The 19861-nt window shown below is 40.5% G+C and overlaps 1 protein-coding gene across 1 annotated transcript; it reads left to right on the forward strand.

Moving 5' to 3' along the window:
- The first annotated feature begins 9693 nt into the window (after window positions 1–9693).
- On the forward strand, window positions 9694–16643 carry LOC139701803 (uncharacterized protein C2orf78-like). Its single transcript, XM_071601725.1, has 3 exons — window positions 9694–9784; window positions 13139–13900; window positions 14728–16643. Exons 1-3 carry the CDS (start codon window positions 9694–9696, stop codon window positions 16641–16643), a joined length of 2769 nt encoding a protein of 922 aa, XP_071457826.1.
- Window positions 16644–19861: the final 3218 nt, after the last annotated feature.

Here is a 19861-nt window from a genome sequence, read left to right on the forward strand (position 1 = left end):
TTTGTTCTTATATCCTAAAGCTATAGTAGCTGTGGATACCCTTGATTTCTCAGAGAACTTATGGAATGATCTGGCTTGCAGATACTCACTGTATGTACTTAGTCTCATATTACATGCCAGTATTATACAAGTAAGCTATCTGAGGTATGCAATTGAACTAGAAAGAAAAAAAAAATACCCTGAAAAAGCTGACATAGTTCAAGCCATATCTTTATACTGCCAATCCCTCTTAGATAAGCATTATGCCACACACAACCAGCAAATATATATATATATATATATATATATATATATATATATATATATATATATATTCCATAATTAGCAGTGTAAGAGATGGGAACAAATGGCCTCTTTATGCAATATTTAGCTTTATTTATGAGCAATTTTTTCTATATATGCACTTGTCTTCCTGTGGGTTCTTGACATTGTGAATCAACTATCTACTTACTCTCTCTAAAGAAGTCCACAAATTAAATAAAGGTCCACTGAAAACTAACAGAACATTTAAAAAAAAAAAAAAAAAAAACCTTACCACATTTCGGGTGGGGTGGCACATGCCTGTAATCCCAGCAGCTCGGGAGACTGAGGCAGAAAGATGGCAAGTTCAAAGCAAACTTCAGCAATGGCAAGGTGCTAAGCAACTCAGTGAGACCCTAGGTATAAATAAAACATAAAATAGGGCTGGTGATGTGGCTCAGTGGTAGAGTTCCATCCCTGATAACCCCCCCACCACCAAAAAAAAAGTTTACCACCAAGGAAAATCATTAAATCCCAACTCAGTGCTCATATATATATTATTACCAACTCAGTCCTGACTTACTTTATCACATTACAAGAGAAATTGGTAATACAAACACTCTCCAGGGCATAAAAAGCAAAAGCAATTTAGATAAATTTGGGCTGAACAGACACACCTGTTCCTTGGGTGCATAGCATAACCACAATGCTTTTTCCACAAGCCTCTCTTTGCATGTCTACACAAATCCATCAGATTAACTTAATTCACAATACTTCAGCATAAACTATCATCAATGGAAAAACATGCAATATATCTTACAATGTTGCATTTCTTTAAAATATGACAAAAAGAAAAGTGAGCTGAAAACCCAGAATCTAAAATAGCTATCCATACACTACAAACACATTAATGGGTGACAAAATGAAATCATTTGACAAAAAAGAAAATAAGAATTAAGATTTTTATCTCCACTGTATTGAATTCATGACAGTTTTTGGGTTTCCAACCTAGGTATTTTTTAAAAATTATATATATATTTTTAAATTTATATATACACATTTAATTTATATGTGTTTATTTTTTATATATGTATTTAATTTATATATATAATGAGCCAGGTGCAGTAGAATACACCTGTAGTCCCAGAAACTCAACAGGTTGAAGACGGAGGATCACAAGTTCAAGACCAGCCTCAGCAACTTAGAAAGGCCCTAAGCAACATATGAGACACTGTCTCTAAAAAAATAATAATAATAAAAAGGGATGGGGATGTGATGTAATGGGAAAGTGTCCCTGGTTTAAATTCCAAGGACCTGCCCCCGTGCAAAAAAAAAAAAAAATGAATTGCCTCTTTTATTAACACAAAATAAGACCTCAATGAGTTGACTTGTTTCTAACAAAAAGTTAAAATTTAAAACTCCATGTTAACCTCTCTTTTCTTTATGTTATGCTTACTTTTTTATGTTATCCTAATGTTCTAACTATTCTCCTGGCCTTCCACCCAAACATGCAAGACAAAGAATGTGAGAAGCCCAAGATTCTATAGAGGCTGTTTGCAAGGGGGAGGAAGTCACAGTAACTGCCACACTGGATCCTCTTACATAAGAAGACAGAAAGGATCCTCAGTGCCTCTCACAAATGAAAGAGGCTGATGGCAGAAAGTCTACATGACCAAGGAGCTGTCCTCAGGAAATTATAACTTACAGAACTACAACAAAAATACGGAGTACAACCAACAATTAAAAAAAAAAAAATACGGAGAGGGAAATTTTACAGTCAGCTAGGTCTTCCACGTCTCTAGAATTGCTTCTAATGTTCAGAGTTCATTTTTCAAAGAATCAACTCATAGAAAAGAAGACCCCTCCTCCTCCTGGAAGTCAAAAGAAAGTAATATCAATGTGTATAAGAATGCAGACTCAAGGCTTGTCCATGAAAAAATGTCTACAATGAAGAGGGGTGGGAGAAGGAGAGTAGAAGAGAGTTACCAGTCTAACCTGGCCCAGCCCAGGCCAAAGAAAATAGGGGTCAAGGAGAAACTAAAGAGAATCTTGGGCCACATCATTCCCCAGAGAATGCACTCAAGGAACTTCCCCCTAGGGCTGGGATTGTGGCTCAGTGGTAGAACGTTAGCCCAGCATGTGTTTGGCACAGGGCTTGACCCTCAGCACCACTTAAAAATAAATGAATAAAATAAAAGTATTGTGTCCATCTACAACTAAAACAAAAAAAAAAGAAAGAAAAACACAAAAACTTTTTAATCCCTTTCTGAATCCTTGAAAACTGCAGTAACTTCACTAATCAAATCAACTTCTATGGTTCCACAACCACTATATTTGCTCAACTTAGATGTCTCTTTCTTCCTTCTCCAGAGATATTAACTATATACGTTAATATAGTAATGTATCCCTGTTCCTGCTAATGCCACTAATCATTCTGTTGTCACAGGCCTCACTGGACTACACATGACCTACCTTCCAGCCATTCCTGAGGAAACCGCTGTCCCTCATTCCTAGAACTCTTAGGGTTTCTGTCTCAGATATCCTTCTACCTTTTTAAAATATTTTTTTTTTAGTTATATTGGGCACAATACCTGTATTTTATTTGGTTATTTATATGGGGTGCTGAGGATCGAACCTCGTGCCGCACATGTGCTAGGCGAGTGCTCTACTGTGGAGCCACAACCCCAGCCTCTACTTCCTTTTCTTAATAGCACTCAAGAGTGAAATTCAATTCATCATATTTACTCCCCCTTCATCTTTCAACTCTTCAAACATTAGAAGAGGAGAATGTTCCTGCCTTCAAGGAACATTCATTGTCCTGACCCCCACCCAAATTTATTTCCTCTCTTTGTGTTTTCCACATATCATCTTTAACTTCACAAACTGCCACACCAGACCAGAAACAGCAGAGACAAGAAGTGCCTGGTGTATTCAGTGAGAATCCTCTCTCTACAGGCAAAAATGTTAATGTCTTGAGCCTGGAGGACAAACCCCAGGCCATGGGAATACGTTAAGAGAGATAACTGGGGACAATTGAGGAAAACAGGTCAGTTCATTATTCCGATTAGCATGTTCCTCGTGCTGGTCTTCATAATATGCACAACTGCCAGCATGGCTACAGACACAGAGGCTTATAGGGCCCACATTCTACAGCCTGTCACTGCTCACCCAGTAACATGGTTTGATCCTCCCCCTTCAATCTATCTTAATTCCAAGGCCATCTTGCCTGGTCCTTTCTTGACAACCAGGTCCTCCCAACAATCTTTGTTCAATTATTCAGGACTGTCCTCCTGACCCCCTCTTTGTGTTTCGCTCAGAAACTCATATTGTTACCACACTGGGCCTCAAAACTCGGCTAATATATGTCCCAAAATAACAGGATCAAGAGGCCAGGCTTATTTTCCTCACTGGCAGAGGCTCACCTGCATGCCAGGGAGTTAATGTTAATTACTCATTAAGCAGACTCAATGCTCTTACCATTGCCACAGAAATCATTCACCAAAAGTTTTACAACGGTCTGAAGGTGATAACCCTATCATCGAATCTTTCTATTGTAGGAAAACAAGTTATTGATTGGGGTTCTCCAGGGGAATGACTGATGCTGAATCTAGAGCTTTGGAATGAAAATTACCTTACAGAGACAATTTAGAACATCTGGCTTATAGAGCTGTTTTCCATTCCAACATCACTAGATACGGGTCTAAGGGAGAATTACCACCTGCCATGAGAATGGATTTTCTGCCAATTCAGGACACAGTATGGAAAATAGGTCTGACTGAGGAGACTTTGGGGATCTGGAAGGGTAATTCTCTTTTTTTTTAATTTTTAATTTTTATTGTTGGTTGTTCAAAACATTACATAGTTCTTGATATATCATATTTCACATTTTGATTCAAGTGGGTTATGAACTCCCATTTTTACCCCGTATACAGATTGCAGAATCACATCAGTTAAACATCCATTGATTTACATATTGCCATACTAGTGTCTGTTGTATTCTGCTGCCTTTCCTATCCTCTACTATCCCCCCTCCCCTCCCCTCTCCTCCCCTCCCCTCCCCTCCCCTCTTCTCTCTCTACCCCCTCTACTGTCATTCATTTCTCCCCCTTGTATTATTTTTCCCTTTCCCCTCACTTCCTCTTGTATGTAATTTTGTATAACCCTGAGGGTCTCCTTCCATTTCCATGCAATTTCCCTTCTCTCTCCCTTTCACTCCCACCTCTCATCCCTGTTTAATGTTAATCTTCTTCTCATGCTCTTCGTCCTTACTCTGTTCTTAGTTACTCTCCTTATATCAAAGAAGACATTTGGCATTAGTTTTTTAGGGATTGGCTAGCTTCACTTAGCATAATCTGCTCTAATGCCATCCATTTCCCTGCAAATTCTATGATTTTGTCATTTTTTAATGCAGAGTAATACTCCGTTGTGTATAAATGCCACATTTTTTTTTTTTAATCCATTCCTCTATTGAAGGGCATGTAGGTTGGTTCCACAGTCTTGCTATTGTGAATTGTGCTGCTATGAACATCGATGTACCAGTGTGCTAAGAGCCAAGTATATGATGCATGGCATTTTTGGTCGAAAGGTGACCCCAGCTAGCCACTGAGATGATATGATTATGTTAAGATTTGCATTCATATGGATATTGGACTCCTGCTGTTCACCTAGGCCGGCTACAGGACTCCTGGAGAGTTCCCATTGGTTGGGGAAGTACAGTAGGAGGGAGTTCCGGGGGAGGAGCTCTCTCTGCGGGTCTGGGAGGAGGCCGCGTGGGTGGAAAAAATCTTCCCGGGCGGTACCGGACATTGGCGGCAGTTTCCAAAAATAAACTTTGTTCCTGCTTGAGTGGCTCGTGATTTTGTGCCCAGCCAGACTGCGGCACCAGTGTCCCTGTAGCATGCTCTTTTTAGGTCTTTAGGGAATAGACCGAGAAGGGGAATAGCTGGGTCAAATGGTGGTTCCATTCTGGAAGGGTAATTCTCAATATAATAAGTTGAAAAATGTTATCTATTATAACATTTCCTTTCATAAGGAATTGTACCTTCACAGTATGTGTATTAAATCCCTATGTTTTAGGGTCCAGACCCATTCAAATACCCATTCAAATTTTGTGATGCCTCACAAAAATCTATATTATGTTAAAATTGTGTAAAGTGTATGCTACAACAACATTTGAACTCTATGGCAAAGTTCAGCACAAACTATAATGACTCTCAAAAGGCTCCTTGTAAAATTAAAAGTACCATGGCAGGAGGCCCCTTAAGTACCATCCACTTAGGAACTACTGAGGCACCTGAAACACCATGCTAAATGGCTCATCTGGTGGCTGAGAGCTGGGACTGTTGCTTTGACTGCAGCGGAGACACTGCATCAGCAGATCCAAACACCCATTACCTTCAACAATTCCATAAGAATGTTACCGAGACCTGGCAAACTCAAGAACATATGGATCCGGATCATTCAAACAAAATTCAACAACTAAAAGATTCTATTATTTGACTAGGAGAATAAGTACAAGATTTACAATGGGCTCAGAAACTTCAGGGTCACTGTAATATCACCCAATTTTGTGTCACTAGAGATCCATATGATGACACTGAGACACAAGGGCAAAATGTATGTAATCACCTAATGGACTTGATCTTTTTCATATCAATACTTGTTTGAATTAAAATTACAATCTCAAGTTCTGCCATAGAAAATGCAAAAACATCTACTTTTGATAAGAAATTTGGGGCAGTTTAGCTAAAGGGATTTCTTCCCTCAACTCTTTGAAATACTTTTCTACACATATACCTGGGTTACTAGCTATAACTATACAGTTAATTTATATTCTAGTTCTGCACAGTCTTTCAAGCAGGTTGGAAATGATTAAACCATCAGGAAAATATGGTTCCAACATTAATCATGCTTGCAATGCTCCAAAGGACCTGAACTCCTGAGATCATGGAAAGTGCACCCTGTTTTTGAAAGGGATACAATGGCCTTGATTAAGGGAAATGGGCTCCCCAATGATAGGACCTGCTAAAATTGTTTTCCTAGAACTAACAAATCTGTTAATCGTCACCTTGATTATAATAACCTTTCTTCTCCCTATTCTTAATTGTGTACAAAAAACATTTTCTTAATGAGGTGACCTGTCTGGCTCAAGCCCTCTCCAGAATACAGTGCAACTTTCTGAAACCACAAAAGGAGGACTGTGCCTGAGCCCCAAGTCTACTCCCACATATACTCTTCTTAAGCCTAAAACACCAGAGAACCCATGTTCTTTTCCAGAACTCTGAGAGCAGGGGTCCTCCTACTTGACCCTTTCTCAGCAAGAAGCAACCAGATCTGAAATCATTGCCACTATTCATTATGACTTTTCAGTGTCTAGAATGAAAGATATGCAAATGACAACCCCAAAACAGTGTGGCCTACGAAGAGGGAGGGAGGGAAAATCAGAACATTGATAACATTGATCCTTTCCCAATACTTCCTTTCCCAGTGACATAAAAATCCCTGGGAAGGAAGCAAACATCAGTCAGTGACAAGACATCCCTGGAAAAGGGCAAGCATTGGACCTGTCCCAATATATCCATTCTCAGTGATAGGACAATGCACCCTCCATTCTTGCCCTATGAAAACACTGCCAATAAAAACAAATTTCTAGGTTTTGAAACCTTTTTCCTGAATGCCCACCTCCTGTTAAAGTTTTCAATGGGTAAGTTACCTCCCAGTGTGTAACCTATATAAACCCAGACCAGCAGCCATTTCTAACCAGAAAGTCTGCCCATCTGATGCCTGACTCCACAGCTGAATAAAGGCTTTGCTGAATTCATGAGGTCTGCACAAATCTCCATCATCTCCATCTCCTTAACCTATAGTAGCTGTGGATACCATTGATTTCTAAGAGAACATAAGGAATGATCTGGCTTACAGATACTCACTGTATGTTCTTAGTCTCATATTACATGCCAGTATTATAGAAGTAAGCTATCTGAGGTATGCAGCTGAGATAAAAAGAAAAAAAAATATACCCTGAAAAAGTTGACATACTCCAAGCCATATCTTTATACCACCAAACATTTCACAATCCCTCTTAGCTAAGAATTATCCCACACACAACCAGCAAAAAAAAAAAAATATATATATATATATATATATATATACTCCACAATTAGCAGTGTAAGAGATGGGAAAAATAGGCCTGTAAATGCAATATTTATCTTTATTAATAAGCAATTTTTTCTATATATGCGCTTCTCTTCTTGTGGGTTCTTGACATCGTGAATCACACTATCTACTCACTGTCTCTAAAGAAGTCCAAAAATTAAATAAAGGTCCATTGACAACTAACAGGATATTTTTTTAAAAAACAACTTACCACATTTCTGGGTAGGGTGACACACGCCTATAATCCCAGCAGCTTGGGAGACTGAGGCAGGAAGATCGCAAGTTCAAAGCATACATCAGCAATGGCAAGGTGCTAAGCAACTCAGTGAGACCCTGTCTCTAATAAAACATAAAATAGGGCTGGTGATGTGGCTCAGTGGTAGAGTTCAATCCCTGGTAAACCCCCACCACCACAAAAAACAAAAAAAAAACAAAGCTTACCACCAAGGAAAATGATTAAATCCCATAGCTGTACTCCCCCAAACCAGCTCAGTACTCATATATATATATTATTACCAATTCAGTCCTGACTGACTTTATGGCATTACAAGAGAAAGTGGTGAAAATAATACTCTCCAGGGGATCAAAAGCAAAACCAATTTAGATGAACTTGGGCTGAACAGACACACCTCTTCCTTGGGTGCACAGCATAACCACAATGCTTTTTCCACAAGCCTCTCTTTACATGTCTACACAAATCCATCAGGCCCTAAGCAACATAGTGAGATCCTGTCTCTAAAGAAAAATAAAAAGGGCTGGGGATGTGAGGTAATGGGAAAGTGTCCCTGGTTTAAATTCCAAGGACCCATCCCCACAGCAAAAAAAAAAAAAAAAAAAAAAAATTAATTGCCTCTTTTATTAACACAAAATGGGACCTCAATGAGTTGACTTGTTTCTAACAAAAAGTTAAAATTTAAAAGTCCATGTTAACCTCTCTTTTCTTTATGTTATCCATACTTTTTTATGTTCTCTTAATGTTTTAACTTTTCTCCTGGCCTTCCACCCAAACACGCAAGGCAAAGAATGCAAGAAGTCCAAGATTCTATAGTGGCTGTTTGCAAGGGGGAGGAAGTCACAGTAACTGCCACACTGGATTCACTTACATAAGAAGAGAGAAAGGATCCTCAGTGCCTCTCACATATGAAAGAGGCTCATGGCAGAAAGTCTACATGACCAAGGAGCTGTCCTCAGGAAATTATAAGTTAAAGGAGTACAACAAAAATCCAGAGAGGGAAATTCTACAGTCAACTAAGTCTTCCACCTCTCTAGAGTTGCTGCTATTGTTCAGAGTTCATTTTTCAAAGAATCAACTCACAGAAAAAAAGACCCCTGCTTCTGGAAGTCAAAATAAAGTAATATCAATATGTACACGAATGCAGACTCAAGGCTTGTCCATGAAAAACTGTCTACAATGAAGAGGGGTGGGGGAAGGAGAGCAGAAGAGAGTTACCAGTCTAACCTGGCCCAGCCCAGGCCAAAGAAAGTAGGGATCAGGAGAAACTAAAGAGAATCTTGGGCCACATCATTCCCCAGAGAATGCACTCAAGGAACTTCCCCCTAGGGCTGGGATTGTGGCTCAGTGGTAGAACGTTAGCCTAGCACGCGTGAGGCACTGGGCTTGACCCATGAATAAAATAAAAGTGTTGGGTCCATCTACAACTAGGAAAAAAAAAACTTTTTAACCCCTTTCTGAATCCTTGAATACTGCAGTAACTTCACTAATCAAATCAACTTCTGTGGTTCCAGAACCACTATACTTGCTCAACCTAGATGTCTCTTTCTTCCATCTCCAGGGATGTTAACTGCAAATGTTAATAGAGTAATGTATCACTATTACCTCTTATACTGTGAAACATAATTTATAACATATTCATAATATTTTAATGAACATTTAAGAGGAACACGGAGATGATATCCCTAACACAAGAGCCTGAAGGAAGGGAGCCATGGGGTGAGCCCATTATGTCCCTCTTGCAGGGCTTCACCTACCAGAACTGAGCCATTTAGTTTCTATTATATCTCTCCTGTCACTTTCTCCACCCAATCAACTCTCTTGTCATTTTCCCCACCCAATCGCACCTTCTCCTTGGGAGTCTGACCACTCTATTGGCTACTTCATACCTTTAAACGGCCAGTTTTGTGACATCATTCTCCCACCAAACCTACTGCCACCTGCTAGAATCTTAGGCTTGCCATGTAGTTGTAAACAAATTTGGATCATCGCAAGTGACCAGTGACCAGTAACCAGTCATTAGAGTGGCCAGTAAACACTGACCAGTGAACTCCATATTGGGAAACATGCATTCTCTAGCCTCAGCCACCCACACATCCTCTGGGGTGATCTCCTCATCTTTTGTATTTGATGTGACCTCTTCTCTGACCATGTCAGGTGAGTAAAGAAACTTTTAAAGTTTTTCATTAGACTTTTACCTGCCTCAATTTACTAATGGAGTCAAAAGAGCTTAGAATAATAGGGGAAAGGATAGAACTAGAAATCTGGACACCTAATTTCATTTGGAATTTGACATGTACTAGGTATAGAACTGGACTATCTTACTCTCTCACAAAATCTGTTTCCTGATTTGCTACATGAGGATAACAGATTGCCCATGTTCTGGTCCCTTACTTTTCTTGCATCTTGAGGGGCATGTTTATAGAGAATGAAATCAGATTTCATGGTTGTGTTGTTTCAACTGAAAGAGACAAATCCTAGGCAGGGTGGAAACCAAGAGGTTTCCTCTGTAACAGTTTCCCTTCACCAAGATTTCTACTTCAGTATTTCAAATTTAGTGCTGTTCATAAAAGGGACATTCACATATTTGGGAGTTTTCTGTTTAAACTAGGTGAAAAGAGAAATAGGGAGAGAGGAACAGGAGGACAGGGCTGTAAGGAGGCAGATGTTCTTGGGAAAGCAAGTTTGTGACTGTTTAAGCACAAGGCAACAGGAACTCGGTGGAGGAAGAAAATATAAAAATAAAGGAGAAGAAAAGGTTTGAATAATAGAGATGAAGAGAATGATGTTCTCGAGAAAAAAGACGTGGGTTGGGATGGATGTGGAAGAAAAGCAAAGATTTTATTTAAACCAACAGACAGCATAGATTGAATCTTCCCAGAGGCTGGTTTAGAGAATGTTTAGATTAACAGACCAGCAAGGAAACTAAGACTTGAATTAGGGTATCACTGGGGTAAGCAGGTTATCAGAAAAGTCACACTTGGCTGTTACAGTTTTTCTATGATCTCTTTCAACACAGATGATGTTGACAGTTTGAACATGAACATGTTAGAAGTATGTTTTAGAAATTATTCTTCCTCCAAACATGCCAAGGAAAGTGGTTCTAGACAGAGCTGGGGAAATGGCATTTTCCATGTCCTACTTTGTTCTGATTTTTAAACTACAGGGATTTCTAAAAAATGTTTTGTCCAAACCTGCATCAGAAGGACACATTCCTTTGTGAGATATAAGCTGTCAAGATGAAGCTGTTTTCCATCTTTACAACGGTTTTTTTTTTTTTTTTCTAAAACAGACAATATACAAATAGTCATTGATGATTTCTAAATCTAAGAACCGAAAGAAAGAACTATATAAGAATAAAAATTCAAGCTCACACCTCTAATTCCAAGTTTATTTAAATAATTATGTGAAGACTTTTTGTTTTGTCTACATTTCAAATAATTTTTCGGGGCTGGGGTGTAGGGTAGCTCAAACATTTTTGTATTAATTTTGTTTTAATATAAAAGGGAGAAGAAAATATCAGAATAAAAGACAAAAATTGTTTTAAATTTGTGATTTTATTATACTGTGATGGTTTTCTCAGACTTTAGGGACAAGATTTTTCTCTAAATGTGATAATAAACTAGGCTTCTATGATTTTGTTAAAGCATTTTTTCTGGTTTTTTTAATAACCAAAAGGATTATCAGAAAATGTGTTTATATTAATTGAAATATCTACCTAGTGGAATTAATGTCTTTTATTTGGTGTTGGTAATCCTTAGAGGAAGAGAAACAAGAACAGTAATGAAATTACTTTACACTTATTGTTTTTTTCTCTAGTATGTACAAAATTTCTTGTGTCCTTCCTTCTGTCCTCCTTCCCTTCTTCTTTCCCTCACTCCCTCCATTTCTCTCTCCTTCCCTCCCTGCCTTGCTCCTTATGCCTTCCTTCCTTCCTCTCATTCATTCTTTCTTTCTTCCTTTCTTCTCTTCTTTCCAGTTCTGAGGATTGAACTCAGGGTCTCATGCATGCTAGGCAAGCATGCTACACAAGCTATATCTCCAGGATATTTTATTTGTTTTCTCAGATAGGATCTTGCTGAATTGCCCAGAGTGGCTTTGAATTCCTGGTTTCCTGCAATCCCACTGCCTCAGGCTCCCACGTGCTGGGACCAGAGGCCCACCACACCATGCCCAGATTCATCATGGGTTTTGGCTTTAGTTTTCGCTTCTCCACGTGGCTACCCATCTGTTCACTTTACTTAAATTTGTGTTCACTTTACTTAAAATTACACACATTTTTAGTATAGTTTCTCTGTCTATATGTACTGCTTGAGAATGCATTCAAACTCACCTTCAATTATGAGCTTTGTTTTGATTAACAGTATTCACTAAAATCAAAGAGAAACATTCATAATATTGTATGCATGATAACAGAACTCATTTCTTAGCAAATTTGATATACACTCACTTTTGCTACATATACATATGTTCATTACTATCTAGTCATTCCTTTTAGTTCTGAGCTGGTTTTGACTTTTGCTTCTATCTTTCCAGAACATACTGTAACTCCCTCCAAATGAAACTTTTTGCAATATCTATTTATTAGTTGTAGTTCAACACAATACCTTTATTTTATTTATTTTTACATGGTGCTGAGGATTGAACCCAGGGCCTCGCATGTGCTAAGCAAGCGCCCTAACGCTGAGCCATAATCTCAGCCCCCACATGAATCTTATGTAATATGACACTTTTATTCATGGATGAATTATCACTGTTGGTATTGTTATAACCACACCAAAGATGAGTAACCTGAAGCTCAGAAAGTTTTAATTTCTTTCAAGAAGCATTTCTTGAGAAACTGAATTTCAGGTAGTCATTTTCATGTAGGATCAGCAGTTAGGCTGAAAGAGGGCAAAGAATGACGCTTAAATTATCATTTGGATGGTAAAACTGAACTCCAGGAAATATCATGTGACCTGGACAAACAAAAGGAGATACTAAAGATCACTGTGGTGATATCAGTACGATCTTCTATGAACAGGGAAAAACAAATTTCTGTTTCTCCAGATTTCTGGTCTTTGGAACAAGAGTCCTGGCCAGGGAGTAAGTTTCCATAATCTGTTGCTGATTTTGAACAAGTCGATCTCACTTCACTAACCCTTGGAGGACTCATTTGGTAACTGGTAATGTTGGGGTTTTCTCTGAGTTTGAAAATGCTTCAGTTCTAGGGCAAATTCAGGAGTCAATACTAGTGCAGGCTCAAAGGAAAGGTAGGACAGGTAGAAGGATGCTTTTAGGGAACAATGTGTGAAGCAGACCACTTGGGACTTCTGGGCCCAATTTGAGACAAAAGGCAGGTAATCAGAAGAGTACTTGCAGCCATCCTAAATGGAGTGATTTGGGGTCTCTCAATGATTATTGGAATGAGGGCCTTCCTGATTACTACAACATTAAGATGTCATTATTCCTCGAATATTGTAAGAATCTGTCTGTCTCATCAATATTTTCACCACCCTCTTCTTCCTACAGAAAATTTCCAAAATTCTTCTTTACATGGAAATGCTGATTCTCTGCAGCTCTCTCTTCCTGTGGTGACCAATGCAGCTTCCGGGACAGGAAGTGTCTGCAACTTCTCCAGAGCCTCTGCTCCAGCTGCCACTTCAGCATGGTTACTGCCCTCAACCTGTGGCACCTCCTTCCAGCCACTCATGGGCAGTGCCTACCTTTATCAACATGCTACCACAGCCATGGTGTCTGGGGTTACTGGCCAGAACCAGACTCCCATGGCACCTGCCCCCTATCCAAGTATTTCTGAGTGGTATATCCCAGGAAGTGCTGAAAAGAGCTCCTCTTCACTCGGGGACTTTAATCTGACTGTCACTGACCAGAATACAGCAGATTCTTCCCTATCTATGACATCCCAGTATGACAAAACTTCCGAAGCCAATGTCATGATCCCCGGGTATCCACTACTATCTGGTAGGCTCGTCCAGGTGACACTATCTCAGATTCCAAATCAAGGACGTTGCCTCTCACTACCCCACCAAGAAGGAAGCCAGGTCTACTACTATGATCAAAACTCTCTGGGGACTCTGCTCTCTGGAGAACATTGGCCCTGCCTGCAATCCTATGGCTCTGTGCCATATGCAGGAATTAGTGCCGCTGCCCCTCAACCAGAAATGGTGACAGTGCTGAAGGAAGTTCAGCCCACAAATGTCCTACCATCAGTCCCTACACCTGTGACCTACTACTCTGTGTCCACTCAAAGTATAGAAGGAACAAATTTTCAAGGTGAGTACAAACAGCAAAAAGGGGAAGGAATAAGATTACCATTCGAAAGGAGGGTCCAGTTTTCAGCTGGTAACTGTGAGTCCACACATCCCTAGAATTCAAGTGCTGAGATTTTAACCACAATCTTGTTCAGCAGTCCCCATTTTCAGACTCTGTAAGAGAAGCATGCAGCACAGCATAATGGCCACCCATGCGTTTAAGAGACCTCTAGGACCCAAGACCCCCGTCCATGCCCAGCTATGAAACCATGGCTGGCGGATAAGGGTCCTGCACTCAGTCCAGCTACATAACCACACTATAAATATATTTCCCTAATTTTACTTTGGTTTAGAAAAATACATCAACACATATCAGGGTGTGACAATTTAATTGTTCCTTAATTGACTGAAGGATTTAACCTCTGTATGTAGAGATGCTGTCCAAAGCAGGAGTCCAAAACCCCTGACCTTTCACACTGATTTCATGAGCAACAGCTCCACCCTCACCTAGTTCATGGTGTTAAGAGTTCTTACATTCTGGGGAGAGTGGAGAGAATTGAGAGGCCCCTATATGAGAATGAGAGACTTCATGAAACAGTTTTTCGGTGTTTCCCACAGAGGAGACAAGTGCTCTACCAGAAACCCATGCTGCCATGGTGATGGACCAGCCCAAAAGTAAGACTTCAAGGGATCACCTGTAACTAATACGCAACTCTTAACAGATACCTGTCAGTGGTCCTTAAAAAGAGCTAAGAGAAATGCTTTCTCCACCGTAGGTGGTTTCCCTGAATAGTGTGTTTCTGGGAAGGGGGAGCATCCTACTTACCATCGTCCTTGATTCCTTTGCAGGGATGGAAACTTCCCTAGGGATGGAGGCTTCCTTGGGATTGCAACCTCCAAGTCAGACATTTTGTCTGCCACAGCCTCCAGAATTCCCATACATCTGCAATAACAGAAAAAGCCAAATAATTGAGAAAAACTCACGAATTGAACTTGGGGACATTTCCACAATAACTCCAGTCCAGAGTTCTACTGATTTCTTGGCATTGCCTCCAAATCAAAGCCAGGAACAAACAGAGATTAAGAATTTGTGTGAGATTAACACCATGCTCTCAGAACCACTGGATGCCTACCAAATTGCCATGGAGAACCAGGATCCTCCACTACTCCCTTTAGACATCCCTGAAATCCACCAGCTTCTGGCCTCCATTGGTCCTCTGGACCAAGAGGAGAAGCCACATTCTGAAAATATCCATCTAGAAAGGAATAGCCTGAGTCTTGAGGACCAAGGCACACTTGAAAATGGGATTGAATTTAGCAGTGGTTTTGCAGACCTCACTGCACTGCTGGGGGATATTCAACTTCCTGAGCTTTTCAGTTCCTTAAAAGACTTTGACCAACCTGAAAGTCCCACAATAACAAAATCCAATGACACCAGAGCCATCACGGTGAATCAGGGTAAGGAAATCACAAGCGCCTTAAAGGGTCCTAGTGAGCCAATGAGGAAGAACAAACATAAAGCCTCAGAGTGTCCTGATGGAACTCCTCAGGCCAAAATGCAGCTAAGGGACCTAGAGTGTGCATTAGGAGGAGAAGTTGCTCACAGGGATGCAGACAGTAGTAGGGCCCCTGTGCACACAGCCAAGCACTCTATCAGCAAAGCTCAGGAAGCTGCATCCAGCAGGAACAGCAAGGCCAAGGGCCATGGGCAGGAAAACACCAAGAGGACCAGAGAAAACAACTCCAGGAAAGCCGAGGAGAAGAAGCAGCCAGGCAACAAAGTCAAGGCAGAAGAGAAGCCAACAGTGCCCAAACTGAAGAGGAAGAGGAACCAACCTGAGCTTTGCCAAGAGACCTTTAAAAAGCCTTGGAGCTGTCTCGGCATGCACATGCTGGAGTCGGTGCAGGTTTTCCACACACTGGGGAAGAAGAATGATAAGAAAACTGGGCTCTCTTCCTCCCGGGCCCTGGGAAACTCAGGCAGTACCCAAGACCCCCGTCCATGCCCAGCTATGAAACCATGGCTGGCGGATAAGCGTGCTGAGAAATCACAAGTCAAAGCCCAGAACCCAGATATCAGCGCTAAAGGAGAAGGTCCCGCTCCATCCATTTATGAGCCTCCACCACCTGGGAAGGTTAAATTGGTACCTTTGCCTTTTCTGACCCTGGAGAAACCTCCACCTCGACCAGTAATCAATAGGAGGCCACAGTCTCTGGCTTCACGGACACCCACTGGGGCTTACCCTGCCCAGCCTGGTCCCGCTAGCTCAGCTCAACCCATGGCAGTCAATCAATCCCAACCAGCTACTGCCAACCCATCTTGGATGCGTCCTGCCAAGCCAGCTCAGCCCGTTTTGACTCATGCCATTCAGTCAGGTATGAGCGCTTCTACCCAGCCTAGTGTCCCTCGGTCTGCTGCTTCTGGGCCTGCACCCTACAAAATATCATCTTGCACTTCTCTCCATTGGCAACCAGTTCCCAATGTTGGGACCAAGCCCCAGTCACAACCGCTCAAGTCTCAAAACCAATATCTACTCCAAGACTTTGCCTTACAACCAATTCCATGGAGGAAACCCAATGTTCCTGGGCAAGTAGTATCAACTCCCATCACCAAACAGCAGAGGCCAGAGCGGGAAGCCATGAAGAAGAAGGCTCAACAAGAGCGTCAGAATGCTGCCAAGTACACTGCTTTGGGGAGAGTGCAGTGCTTCATTGAGAGGGAAAGAGAGATGGAGATTTCTCGCTACTATGGCTACATAATGTAAGAGCTGCTGAGATCAGTGGTGCCACTTAGGGACCAAATAGTTTTCCACATGTATATAGATAGAGTGATACACATTTATTTATTCTCAGATGCTTTCAAAGTTTAATAAAATTATATAAAGAAATGTAATATAATTCACTAATACATAATAAAGAGGCCTTCTGATACCACTGAGAATTGTTAGAAAATAAAGAGGCCTTTGGGTACCACATGGGTACCAAATAGTGTTCTCATATACACATAGATAGATAGTTGAAAATTTATTCATTAGGCACAGTTGAAAAGGTAATATAGTTCAATAAAGAAATGCTATATAGTATTGATTAGAGGGTAATAATAAAGAGGCTTTATGTTGCCATTTGAATACCAAATAGTTTTCCACATATATATACAGAGAGGTACATAGATACAAAGGGATTCACTTATAGATTTTTAAGACTTAATATAGTTGAATAAAGAAATGTAATAGAATTGTTTGAGAGATAAGTAATAAAGATGCTTTCTGGTACTGCTTGGGCATCACATAGTTTTCTACATGTGTAGATACAAATTTTATAAATATGTAGATACAAAGAGACAAATGTATTCATTCTAATATATTTTTAAAGTTTAGTCAAACTGAATGAAGAAATTCAATAGAATTGGTTAATAGATAATAAAGAGGCCTTGTGTTACCACTTGGCTATCAAACATTTGTCCTCATAGACGTATGAATATGTACTCATTCCAATATACTTTTCAAACTTAATAAAACTGAATAGAGAAATGTAATGGAATTGATTAATAGATAATAAACAGGAATTTTGAGTTTGAATGGCTGTTAAGTGTGGTTTAGTTTGATAGCGGTGGGGATCACAGCCTGCACGAGAAGAAAGGAAGTCAAAGTTGGCCAGGATAATAGAAGTAAAGGCTAGGAATGGGGGAAAGAGGAAGGCATATGATCCAGCACTAGGAAGGCAAAAAGAAGAGAGATGTATGGACTTACTGGAAGAATCAGGAATTGGCAAAATGGCTGACCAATAACACAATGTTTGAAACTAGGGTTAAAATGATAAAATGTCAATCAAGTTGAAAATGATAGGAGACGGGCTCAGGTTGACCAGAAGAAACGCAAAAATCAAACAAAAAACATCTCATGGAGAATGGCCTAGTTTTGGGCCTACCTGAAAGGCATTTTACAAAAGAAGATTCAGGGCACATCTCCACCATGTTTGGGTCAGTTTCCCTAGCTGGGAAAGGTGAATACAAAACACAGGGAATCTACCAGGGGTGTCAGAGGGTTCACAGTTACCCTGAGGGAAGCTGATAACCTGAGACTTGGCCAAGTGAACTGCAGCAGCATGAGGCCCACCCAGAACATGGCCTGGAATAAATCACCACTGACTCAACACCCATGCACCAGGTCTGCAAAGATGCACTACTTGAATTAACCTTCACACACAAGGCCAGCATCACTCTGACACTTTACTAATAGTCGAGAAGCAAGGCCTCAATCTGAGGCTTGTATCCTCAAGTCCTCAGTGTTGGCAAGGGCCCCCTGCAGGCAGCCAACCAGGCTTTCAGAGCATAGCATGGAGACTTTGGGGTAGAGGATGAGGAGAGAGATCACACTTGAAAGGGGGGATAAATACTGAACTGAGAAGCCTGTCAGGTCCTCTTCCATTGATTCTGGCAAGCGCTGTCTTCAGGGACCATTACCATGAACCAAAGCTCACAAGAAAATAATCACTCCTTGGCTTCCATCTCCACCCAACGCAAGCACAGTGCGCATGCGCAAGGAGCAACTTGCCAACAGCTGCAGGACCCAGCAGCCCCAACAGCTTTCCATTCCCTCAAAATTGCCAGTCACCATCTTCACCACTCTTCCCACAGGAGACATCGCCTTTTCCCACATTTTGGAAACTTCCAGAGATATTTAACCCCAAAATGTATGTTATCACAATTTCTTAAATTATCTGACCTACAGATTTGAAATGTAACCTTTATGACATATTAAATTCCTATGTGTATTTGCATTCTTCTTTGTAGAATTTGCCTGGCTTTCTTGCTTTTCCTATTTATCAGGTCTCTGGGATATTTTTTATCATGTGTTTCATTTTTTTTTAATTCATTATTCTTACTTTTTAGATATTATCTATTATGTTCATTCATGTTTTCCCTTTTAGATTAGTCTTATTTTGATTTCTACCATCTCATCTAATTTCCACTTATGTTGTTCTTTTTTATTATGAAACATAAAACTTAACATTTCAACCATTTTTATGTGGATAACTCTATAGCATTAAGTAGATGCACAATGTTGTTCAAGCATTATCCACTAACCAAATCCAAAACTTTTCACAATCCCAAACAGAAAGCTATATCCATGATATAATTTTCCATTCCCCTCTCAGGTTCTGTCCTATTTTGCATTGCTTGGCCTTCTGTTTTTTAGCTAGTTTTGAAAGAGTGGGCTACCATCTGATGTGCTTGGGGGGTTCTTTTCTGACTTGTTTTCGTCGTCTGAGAGGATGCTATTCTCCTGTTTCTTAGAATACCTTTATTTGCGATTTGGTTTCCTTCTTTTCTTGCTATGCACTTTTATGCAAAATTCATTTTCTTTGTAAAAGCATGGTTGAGGATAGAGTTTCTTATGTGATGGAACGGCAACTTCCACCTCTCCTTCCTCCACCTCTTCTTCTTCCCTCCAGTTCTGTCCCTCCCCATTCTCCCTTTGCTCTCCTCCTTCTCCTCCTCCTCTTCCTTCTTGAAGTATTAAAAACATGTCAACTTATTTTCTGGCTGTTTCCACAGGGAGGTTTATCCTTTGTGTCTATTGTTCCTCCCAGCGATTTCTCCTCTGGGTGAGGCCTTGTCCTGAAAAGGAGCATTGGCTGTTCACTTTTCAAGAGAGTTTAGGGCCTGGACAGCGTCAGCCCTTCCGATTTGAATGTGGGACATTTGTACTTACAGCTGCTCCTCAGTATCCACAGAGAATTGCACCCAGGACCCCTCACAGACACTAAATTCCACAGAGTTGAAGAGAGACTGCACACATTCAAATGATCTAAATCATCTCTAATTACTTATCATAACTACAATGTAAATGCTATGTAAATAGCTGTTGTACCATACTGATTATACATCGTATAATACATATTGTAGGAGACCTACTGCACTCACTTTGGGGTTGACCAGAACCCCTCTGTTTCAGCTGCTCTTCTCCTGCTGGCCCACAGG

This window comes from Marmota flaviventris, chromosome 14, assembly GCF_047511675.1.
Source record: "Marmota flaviventris isolate mMarFla1 chromosome 14, mMarFla1.hap1, whole genome shotgun sequence".
In the NCBI taxonomy this organism is placed as follows: Eukaryota; Metazoa; Chordata; class Mammalia; order Rodentia; family Sciuridae; genus Marmota; species Marmota flaviventris.

Excerpts from the sequence above, each read along its gene's own strand:
- LOC139701803 (XM_071601725.1), top strand. The coding sequence starts at position 9,694 with ATGCATTCTCTAGCCTCAGCCACCCACACATCCTCTGGGGTGATCTCC. Across the intron at positions 9,785-13,138 it reads CTCTTCTCTGACCATGTCAG|AAAATTTCCAAAATTCTTCT; the intron begins GTGAGTAAAGAA and ends TTCTTCCTACAG. Across the intron at positions 13,901-14,727 it reads AGAAGGAACAAATTTTCAAG|GGATGGAAACTTCCCTAGGG; the intron begins GTGAGTACAAAC and ends ATTCCTTTGCAG.